The sequence below is a fragment of a genome, unplaced genomic scaffold (assembly GCF_019419815.1).
Source record: "Pyrus x bretschneideri cultivar Hongxiangsu unplaced genomic scaffold, Pyrus_bretschneideri_v1 Contig2, whole genome shotgun sequence".
NCBI classification, from domain to species: domain Eukaryota; kingdom Viridiplantae; phylum Streptophyta; class Magnoliopsida; order Rosales; family Rosaceae; genus Pyrus; species Pyrus x bretschneideri.
Window position 1 is genome coordinate 6,364,519 of NW_025999501.1, and position 10,737 is coordinate 6,375,255.

The 10,737-nt window shown below is 37.8% G+C and overlaps 1 protein-coding gene across 5 annotated transcripts; it reads right to left on the minus strand.

The window, feature by feature from the left end:
* Nucleotides 1-489: 489 nt before the first annotated feature.
* On the minus strand, nt 490-5,933 carry LOC103947970 (sucrose transport protein SUC4). 5 transcript variants are annotated; one of them, XM_048583176.1, is made up of 6 exons: nt 5,432-5,933; nt 3,706-4,451; nt 3,137-3,200; nt 3,007-3,050; nt 1,912-2,071; nt 490-880 (listed from the first exon to the last, which is right to left on the minus strand). In XM_048583176.1, exons 1-5 carry the CDS (start codon nt 5,916-5,918, stop codon nt 1,913-1,915), a joined length of 1,500 nt encoding a protein of 499 aa, XP_048439133.1. In that variant the 5' UTR covers nt 5,919-5,933; the 3' UTR covers nt 490-880; nt 1,912. The 5 variants fall into 5 exon arrangements, with proteins under 5 accessions (XP_048439133.1, XP_048439135.1, XP_048439137.1 ...); XM_048583178.1 differs by having other exon boundaries at nt 490-884; XM_048583180.1 differs by lacking the exon at nt 490-880 and adding an exon at nt 1,085-1,724.
* Between the last annotated feature and the right edge of the window lie 4,804 nt (nt 5,934-10,737).

Sequence of the window (10,737 nt, forward strand, 5' to 3'; positions counted from 1 at the left end):
CCAATTTAATATTTTTTTTTTCCTTTTATTTACTTAATCCGATAAATAAAGAAGAGTGTGAGAAGTTATGTGAAAATTATCTCCTTACAAAAATATAAGTAGAGAATTTGAGTTCTTGCATCGAAGATACTCTCAATTTTTTGTATATCAAATAAAAAGGTGAGTGACGACAAAAAATGGAAAGGGGATCCTCTCCAAATTCTTTCCACTAAATCCACCAAATCAAGGGATCCGAACTCTTGAAATTTGATCAAACGACTAAAGTTATTATAACTTTTAAAAAGGTTTTCTATTTGTAACTGTTGAATCAAATTTCAAAAATCCCGATTCTTTGATTTGGTGGAAAGGATCCGGAGATAATCCATTTCCCGAAAAATGAAACTCCATCAACATATTATAACAAAATAAATATACAAACTCCAAGGCCTGTTTTGGGAAGAGGACATTTGCAATGACAGTACCTTTTGGGATTTGACACTAATAATAAAATAAAATAAATATTCCTCTTAAAAATACACGAACAAATTCACATATTCCCGTCCCGGCAGAAAGAGCCTTTCCCTTGCCTTTCCTGGAGAAGTCTGATATGCCTTAAATCTATCTAAAAAACAATGTGTCACTAATCTCTCTTCTACTAGTGTAAAAGCCTTGTGACATGTACTATGCATGTTTCTTCTTGTATTTCCGGAACCCACTATGTTCCCCATACCACTCAGCAAAATGAATTTTGTCGTCAATGCACGAGTGGGCAATTCTTGACTATTTAACGCACTCACGCACGAACAACTGATCCAAGCATTCTTCAATAGAAATAGTGAACGTTACCTGAGAGATTTGATTTAATTTTTTCCCTTCTTTTCTTTCCAATACTTCTAGAAGCCTGTCTAGCAAACAAGCACGGGAGGATTAAAAGCAGACAGACTTTCATAGATAGTTATTATAGCAATTAAGGCAAGAATTTATTCCAATGTCCAGACACAAAGATGAAAATAAATTTTACTTAAACTAATTAAAAAAAAAAAGCAGAAGAAAAGAGAATAAACGCAAAAGCCATCACAAGAATAAAACTTTGCAACAAAAGAGAGAACCAAAAAAAAAAAAATCAGAGAGAATAAAAAGGCATGGTCTCCATCAAGGTTTCGATCAGTACATTTCACATATTCACTGCTGGCCACCATATTCATACAACAAAATCGATGAACAAAACGCATGAGATTCCAATACCTCATAGCCGAACCACCATCGCCCAATCGAAGCTTTACCCGAAAGGAAAACATAATATTTTCATGACGAATTATTCTCTAACAGCCGCAACATCTTATCTTTGGTTGGTAGCAAACTAGTCTCGGATTAATTCCGGAATCTACAGCTGAGGAGGCTGCACCTACTTTTCCATGGCAATTTGCCACAATCCTGCAGATGGGACTGGTTTTTTCATTCAAGAAATTCTCCACTAGTTGTAGATAACTTGTCTCACCGGGCACTAACTGACTTCTATTACATCAACATATTTTCGTAGCCAGCGTCTGCGGAAAGCTATCGCTTTATGACAATCTTGTTTCCCACGACACTTTTACAAATAGCAGTGTCTAAAATCACCCATTCCACATGGATTTCCCATGTCTAAACAAATATGTGATTCCCACATAGGGATTTCACCAAGTGCCCAGCAGGAATTGAATTAATTGTAGAAACTCAGATGTATAATTTGCTGAATCGAAGCACTGCACGTGGAAATTGAGTTCAACATCCACATACTCGCTGCCAGGCCTTTAAATTATTTGAACACAAGTAACTTCAACTGATTGACTGTATAGCAAGTAACAGCTATTTACAGATTTTCACTAATTATTGAGATTTTACCATTTCGGTGACAAAAAAGTTGAGTGGAAAGTAGATACAACAAAATACCTCATGCGACAGCTCCGGGCTTAGGAGCAGCAGAACGTGGAATTGCCAAGATGGCCACCAGGCCGCTGGCTAAGGATGCAACTGCTGCCACGGCAAAGGCTGGAGCATTTCCACCACCAAATAGCTCATCCCACGGTCCACTTCCTAGTGATACGATCACCTGTTCTCAAAAAACAAATATTCATGACCAAAATCAATATAATAAAGATGATAAATGTCATTCACAGAGAAGTCCATGGGAGTTCAATCAGGTAATATTGGCTCAATACAAAACAACTATTAATGGAGTAATTGTTGATTACATGCGATATTATACACTAATCAACCACACTAAGGGGAGTGAGGAGGGTTTGAACCCGGGACGCAGTATGTTGAAGAGGAAGGCCCTAACCAACAAGGCTATCCACCACTTGCAATAATCAAGTAATTGTTATAACAAGGGAAAATAATACACAACTATGATTCTTTTCAAAGCATGCTCTTCAACTCAAGCATCGATGATTTGCATAAGGCATCAACCCATACCTGAACGGCTGAACCATCACATCCTAGTAGCAGTTTAAGGGGTTTTGTGAAACAGGGTATTGTTTCTTGGGTGGTTTCAGTAATTCGTCCCAAAATGTGATAGTAGAAAACAGTTTCGACTATGTTTCACATAATAGAACAATGGAAAGGTGCAGAGTTTAAAAGCGTTTTTTTCTTGATCGATCAATTGGTTAGTGCCTTCATGTCCCAGGTGAGGACATGCTCAACATGAATAGGCTTATTTTCATGTATACATAAATACATGGACGGTGGTGCTATGGGAAGACTAAGGCCAACAACAACTTAGTGGTAATTAGGAATTATAATCAAAACATATGACTTAAAATGAAAATTTAACCAATGATGGGACATGACAAAAGAATTAGGAAGTATATAGCCAAGCCCAAAGTTGGGACAAGGTGCAGGTGTCATATGTGCATGTATCTCTTCACTTTTGGTTGATGACTGTACAAGTGTATTATAACCTTATACCAGTAATGCATTTCGTGTTCATTTAGTTTCAACACAGAAGCGTCACATGCATTGCTAAAAGGAAATGAGTGTTCTTACCTGCGGGATTACTATTGCCAGATTCAGTACACCCATTGATAAACCTACAAGAACCAAACATCAATGTAAGAAATCCTACAGCTAAAACTCCAACTAAAACTATTTAACATTCTGTTAAAGACATTCCAACCTTGGCCAAGTCCCAAAGACTCAATTCGAGAAGAAACCAAAGCATACGGAACACTGTATGTGATCTGCAACAAATATTCCGGTAATTTAAATTCCATTCATAGACCAAGTTCACATACAAAGCATAGACATTCCTTAATAACCCGTGGTGAAAAGACCCTTCTCCAAAAACGATAAAATAACTTTCAAATCCACCCAAAGTGTTTCAAAAACAAAAGAGAAAAGTGAAGATGACTTCTCCTCAAATAAAAAATTATTACTTCATAGGTCAAATTCTTACAGAGAAGATCCCCAACTTGACACCCCCTCCCTTCCCACAGCGGCATATTTTGAGGTCAAATGGATAAGATTAACCCTTTTGTTCTGAAGTAATTTTTTATATTCTTTTGGTGTAAAATAACCATTATGGTACGCTTGATCGATCATTAGTTACCAAAAGAAAAAATTGGTCGTAAGCAACTTCCAACACTCCCTGCTCATAAAATTTAGCCCCTGTTTGCCTTTGAACAGTGAAACATACATTGCCAAATAGAAAGCATGCATCGCATTCAACCAGAGATAAAAGCTTACCGCCAATGGAATACCGAGAACTGCAAAAACAACCAGTGCAGCTATCACAACGCCATCTGGAGGTAAATCATGGTCCCCAACGCCAATACTCTTGTTCACAAATGTAATAACAAGCATTGCGAAAAAGCAGAGAGTCATGAGAATGCTTGAAATTCCCCACACAAAACCAGCCCCCCATTTCCTGCAAAGCTTCTCCATAAGCACCGAGGTTATACCAAGAATAACCGAATTCAACATCAGACCAAGAGCTCCCATTCTAACACCAGTACTATAATTTATCCCTTCATTTGGCTTGCCACCATAAATCTCTCGACCCATCCAATCAGTATCAAAGAGAAGAAATGGAAACCACCCAATCCAGTTTAGAGCAATAACAAGTAGGATTAACCATACAGACCCTGGGAAATATCTAAAAGTCCCAAACAGCTCCCAGAGAAAAGCTTCTTCAATATGACTTGACCGTCCTGGCCCTTCATCAGCAAAGGGTGTAGTTCTGTTACTTGAACCCAGAGGTGTTTCCTGAGCTGCTGATATGCTTATCCACGTAGTAATTGCAATGAAGGCAGTGTCAACGAAGAAAGCAGACTTGAGGTTTGCACAGTTAACATTGCATGCTGGGGTAATTGAAAATGGAAAAACCATGAACAAGTAACTTATTGATCCAGTTGCATATCCAAGAACATTGCCAACCGCCATAAACAGAGAGAAATAAGCGTTTGCCACTCGAGTTCTTCGATAATCCTTTTCTAGCAAGAGAGAAATTACGAAGAAAAAAAAGTGTTACTGGTTTTTATTTTGACACTTTGATCTTTCAGCGCATTTGATCTTTTCAGCGCATTGGCAGCTAACCAATGTTCCTCAAAAGAATCAACAATGTTCCATGCATCAATAACTTCTAGTTGTCTTTGAGAACTTCACATAAAAAAAGTGATTCCATAGCGATGTGGTCATTAATCTCCCTCCATTCTGTGAAATCAATAACAAATCACAATGACCTACTTTGAGGGGAAGATAATCTCTTGCAAGATAATCAAGGCGTGGTTTAGACCTCTGCCACTTTGGCATTCACTAATTACAGACACCGGCTTTCATAGCCTTTTTGGAATTATAAGACCTCTGCAAGCAATCAAAATTCTAGCATTTGCAGAAACAGTCTCTACTCAATAGTTGTTCGGGAGGTCTGTTCAATGTTCATCTCGCACGTAGGCAAATATAAATAGCTTTCTTGCTACAATAGTAGCCATTATTCTGTATTGCATTCAAACATCCATACGGACCATACCAAGTACTGACCCCTAACTTATAAAGGATCTCGAGTTCTAAACTCTCGGGTTTACTGCCGCACGCACAGCTTAACGTATTAGGGTGGATTATCAATACCAAAGTTCCAAAATTAGGAAAATGTTTACACTTTCAGTCTCCAGCAGATCATACATCACCTAATTTATGATGAGTTTTCAACAGCATTTTTCACAGAATATTAATACATATTAGAAGTTATAAACAACCACAAAATTCATCAAAATTCATCAAAATTCATTCCAAAATTGACTAGAAGTTGACTAAGGTCAATGGATTGAATTGTTCCTCACTACTACGGTATTCCTAAGAAGTGTATTGTCTGTTTGAATTTCGTTCGATACCAATTTATTCCCCTACCGCTTAATGTAAATATATTATTTGATCATAAAAAAGTTTGCAAATTGTTCAAATTGAAGGTTCATACCAGTGAGATCAGCGAGGAGAGCTCTACAAGGACCCTGAGTCACATTATTGGCCACGTCCAGAATCCAAAACCCGAACACGAACACGGCGATGGCTCTGGGCCTGACGCCGCCGCCTCTGTCGCCTAGCAACCACCCGATATCGGCGGAGAAGCCGATGATTAGAACGGAGACGGCGATACAGGCCGCTCCGACGACGATGAATGGGCGCCGACGACCGTATCGGCTTGTGCAGCGGTCGCTCATGTGGCCCACAAGGGGCTGGACCACAAGGCCCGATAAAGGCCCACAGAGCCATATGACGCTGGCCCAAGCGTGAGGGATTCCGAGCTCTTGAACGTACGGAGTCAAGAGCGAGAGCTGTAGGGCCCAACCGAATTGGATTCCACACGCGACCGATGCCACTCGGAGGAGTTGCCGGAGTGGGACTCGGGTTCGGACCGCCGGTCGAGCCCTGACCCGGTGGCGGTCTGCGTCCGGAGTTGGCATGGCGATCGTTCCCCTCTCTCTCTCTAGAACTCTCGAATATATTCCTTCCTTCTCTCTCTAGAACTGTGGGAAATGGCGCGAAGAGAGAGAAGGTGGCGGCTTTTTGTTTGGCCGCGGGAACGTCAGGTGTGAAGTCAGTGATGGGGAGACGGAAATGCCCTTGCATGTTATTTAATTTTACGAAAGTGCCCTGGAAGTGGATAAAAGCGGGAATTCAGGGGAGGTTGATGATTGGAGTTTGGAGTGGCAAATTATGATTGGAAGTGAGGGCAAAGTCGGTGTGGAATTTTGGTTTTCTGGAGGTCGACTGAGTCCGGACAAGCGGAAGGTTGCACCGAAAGGCTTAAACTGCTTCCGACATTTGCATCAGGTCAACGACACAAACGAATGCAGACCGTTGATTTGCTAGCTGTTTGATGGTGTATATTTATAAATTTTGTAGGCAAAATGGGTATATAAATTGATGTAAAAGATTACAACTAAAATGAAGAAAACTTGATCCCTTCATAAAGAATTAGACGAGTCAGACTATATTTTAAGGGCCGGTGATGATTGTCGGACTGATATTAAGGTAAAATAAATAATTATCTAAATAACGTAACAGATAAAATTACAATATCTTGTTTGTCGAAAGTAATAAGTTTCAATAACTAAAGCAAATCAGAACAATCAAGATCCAATTACTCTTATATGAGTGTTGCTCATTTTACGCATGCTCTGATCTTAACTATATCTATTGAATGCCTAATGCGGTGACTCATCGGTTAACAAAGTCTTGTTTCTTGAGGGTTCCCTATACACCAATTTAGAAGTGTAATTTTGAAATTTGTAATAGTTCTTACGTTCTCGTGAATACCTACATCTTTTCTCTACGATTGAGAAGAATAAATCATTTGATCTTTAAGCATATAGAATTTTAGAATTTTGTTTTTGATGTATTTAGTACTACTCATGTGAATTACAAGTTTAAGAACGATTGTTTTCTATCATTAGTTAGATGTATACATCGATATGTAGTTAAGATGTTGTCACTAAATATATACACTAATATACTCTTGTCAGATAAGTTGATAAAGATGTGATACTTGCCCTCAAGTAAGGGGTTTGGAGGTAGAGGAAGTACGCTTTGTGAGATGCCCTATCTTATATAAGCAAAGGAGTAGGATTCTCTCCCCTCATTTTTTCCTTTCCCCTCCTAATTGAACCATTACGGCTTAATCATGTCAACATTTTATATTAATATTTTATAGTAAGAGAAAGACGAAATAAGAGAATGTGAGAAGAGAGGATGAAAGGGGGATGGAAAGAGAAGAGGAGAGAATTCTAGGAGTTGTATTATGAGAGAGAGAGAGAGAGAGAGAGAGAGAGAGAGAGAGAGAGAGAGAAAGAGAAAAATCTCTTTATTAAATTTTGGTACAATTCTCAATTGACTTCGCCGGTACAGACGTTGACAACATTGGATTTTTTTTTTTTGGTGGGTAAAGGACAATATTGGATATTTGTTCATGTCGGCCACACCAAATTGGCATATGCTCTCTCTCTTAAACTTTCGATAGCAAACAACAGTCCACGTCTTCGAACTACAACAACTACAACCCAAATTGCAGTATTGGGCTCGTTCGGATTTCGGAGGCACTGGCAATTCTTCCTTCTTGTATGAATGTACAAAAAGCCTTAGCTTACCAAATCTTTGTAGCACACGATGGGCCAACCCAGGTTGAATTCATTACTGATTGGGTTTATGAACTTGTAATTGTTCGATGGGGCTGACTCGAGTCGGCTCTATTTTTTAGGGTCATGGGTCGGCCCAATAATGAATGCTGGACTTTATTGGGCCATTTTTCAAAATGATTAGGGCATGAACCTTGCATATTAGGGTATGAGTCGGCTCATAAACCGATCCATGACCCAACCTGACGTAGAACAAAATTGGTGTTGTTTTAGGTACGGAAAAATTAAAAGAAGGAGGTGGCATTTAATCAACAAAAGAGACTGGAGAATTGGTAATTCACGGGTTAAAAGGTTATTTGATGCTAGCATATTCTGGAAGTTGATGTTTTGGACTTTTCATGTTGTTCATATTAACGTAACTTTCATTTGGAATGTCTGTTTTTGGTACATTACAAAATGGATTCGAAGAAAATGACGAGATCTACATGACTCATTGCATAGAAGTCAGAATTTGGATGGATTATTTTGTTTACCATGTTTAAAAATTAGATTTTAATATTTTAAGATTTTTTTTTATATTTTGTTGTCTGTCTAATTTCTTTCCTATTTGCAGCCACTTTCGGGATATGCTAATAGCAACTAACCGCCTTTGAGCTTGTGAATTACCAATTCTCCAATCACTTTTGTTGATTACATGAGGCATTCTATTAATTTTCCCGCACCTAAAATAACAACAATTACGTCCTACGTCATAGCCCTAAGGACTATACCCGATTCGGTCCAATAATTTAACAACTAATTAACTAGTGTTGATTTATTTTTCATACTTGCACAATTTAATTCATTCATTTAACCAATTAACTCTTTAGTTCATATGGCAATTGAGTATGAGAACTGTTGGACCAAAATTAACAAAATGTTTTTTATAGTTAAACAAAGACTTGACTTATCACCCACGAGAAGGGTATTTCCCTTGAGCCCAATGAAAATTTAGAAGTTCATAACCCAATCTGTTAAATTATTCACCCCAGCTTGGCCCATCATGTGCCGCAGATATTTGGCAAGCTGGGCTTATTCCAAATTAACATGTCCCATCCATACTAAAATATCAATGCACTACATTTTGTGGTCTCCATTGTTTTCAATTTTTTTTTAATCTCATACGAGAGAATTGATGACTTTTAATGTAAGTCACAATGTAAGCTACGATTTTCATGAACAAGTGCCCAATCAAGCAATAAAAAAGAAAATGATGTAGAACAAATGGTTGGTTGATGATGAGAAAATGGAAAGTCGGAAGATAAAAAGATGCAGTAGGAATTTACAGATTTGGCTTACAAGTTTCGATTTGGGCCCATAATACTTTTCAGAAAGAAAACGATGCCGCAGTTCAAACACACGGCTTCGCTGTGATATTAGTGGGATTTTAATCATTCGAGGTCGTTTCAGCCTCCAAAATGCAATTTTAATTTCTGCAATAAAAATCAGACCACTCGATTTCTGTTCGATTAATGTCGTTTTAATTTCCTAAGCTTTTGATTTGTCCAACAGAGTTGTAAATGACCTATTTAAATCGTTGATGTTATCAGTATAAATCATCATATCAATGAATCAAAACTATTTTGGGATTACCCTCCAAAAATTGGTGGATTCCAGATTATCGGTTCTTCAAGGATTGACGTTAGTAATCCTTTTGCTTCATGTTGAATCAGCAAAAAAAAAAAAAAAAAGTAACAATTTATGCTAGGAATTGGTCGCGTGAAGCACTAGTTCAACACTTATTTCAAACAAAAATCATCGATTAACATCTAGATAAAATAACATCTAGATTAAAGGTCTGTAGCTTGTAATCATATATAACACTAACAAAATGTATAAATCAAGTTGGTAACTTTGGAGCCAAAAATAATTAAGAGGCGACACGTGAATTTTTGAGTAAAAATGACCAAATTACTCTCGAGGCACATCGGAATTCTTACGTGCGAACAGTGGACAATCATCCCTCAATAAAGTCAAAAAGTGCCCAAATAGGTATTTATTTATAACCTATTTTATCCATCCCTCATCATATCTTCTCCACAAGATAACCCCCAAAACATTCCTTATTTATAACCTAATTAATTAATTAGCTAATTAATGGATTTATTACCTAATTAATCTATTAATGACTAATTAAACTACCAATTACACCCAAAAAACACACAAGAGGCCGGTCACATTCTCTCCCAAGGAGGCCGGCCAAGCCTTATATATTCTACCTCATTTTCTCTAAAAAATGAGTTCTTCACTCTTGCTAAACACTCAAAATTCTCCAAACACTTTTCCCTCAAAATTCTAACTTTGGTATCGGAGGTTCTTCGGCTAAAGCCCCCCATTCATCGTGGGTGCGTGAGGCTCTTGGCCTTGACCTAAGGTGTTACTGTTTTGTAGGTGAAATTTTGTCCAAGAACAAGGAAGAAGAAATTTGCATCCACAATAATCACTATTAGGTTTAGTGCTAAACTCAATCCCTACTTGATTGGAGGTGATATTATGTTCAAACATGATTAAAGAAATGACGTTTTGTGTGAGTGTTGCTTACTATTTACTACTAGCAAAGCAAGAAGTATGGCTAAGGATCAAATGGGGGAGTGGGAGGGTGTTGGGTACTACGTCACTTGCTTAGTGGGTTGAACTTTGAAGGAGGATGTATATGCCTTTTCATAATTTGGTGATGTGGTTTGATATGCCCCACTCGGAAGCAACCAGCTGCAATGATGTAATGCTATAGCCGTAGCATTAGGACAATGAACTGGCTGCTAACATCGAGCTTTCTAGAAAAGAGAAACAAAAATTGGAATTGGCATGGTAAACTTCTCCACAGCCAAACATGCATGTATTTGAATTGAGTATAATAATTCTTTAACTGATCCGTTAAACTAGTTAGAACAGTATCATTTTCGTCTGCACCTAAGTTTGAATCTCTCTATTATAATTTAGATAAATTTGTAGAATATCGTGAAAATCAAAGTTTTATCATCAAACCATTAGTTAGTAAACATAAATATAAAATAAACTTTACGAAATTTTGATAGTTATAGGAATGCTGAAATTCGACACCGTTTCTCAAATGGAAGTTTGTAAAGGGAAATGCTGAAACCTGCAAGTA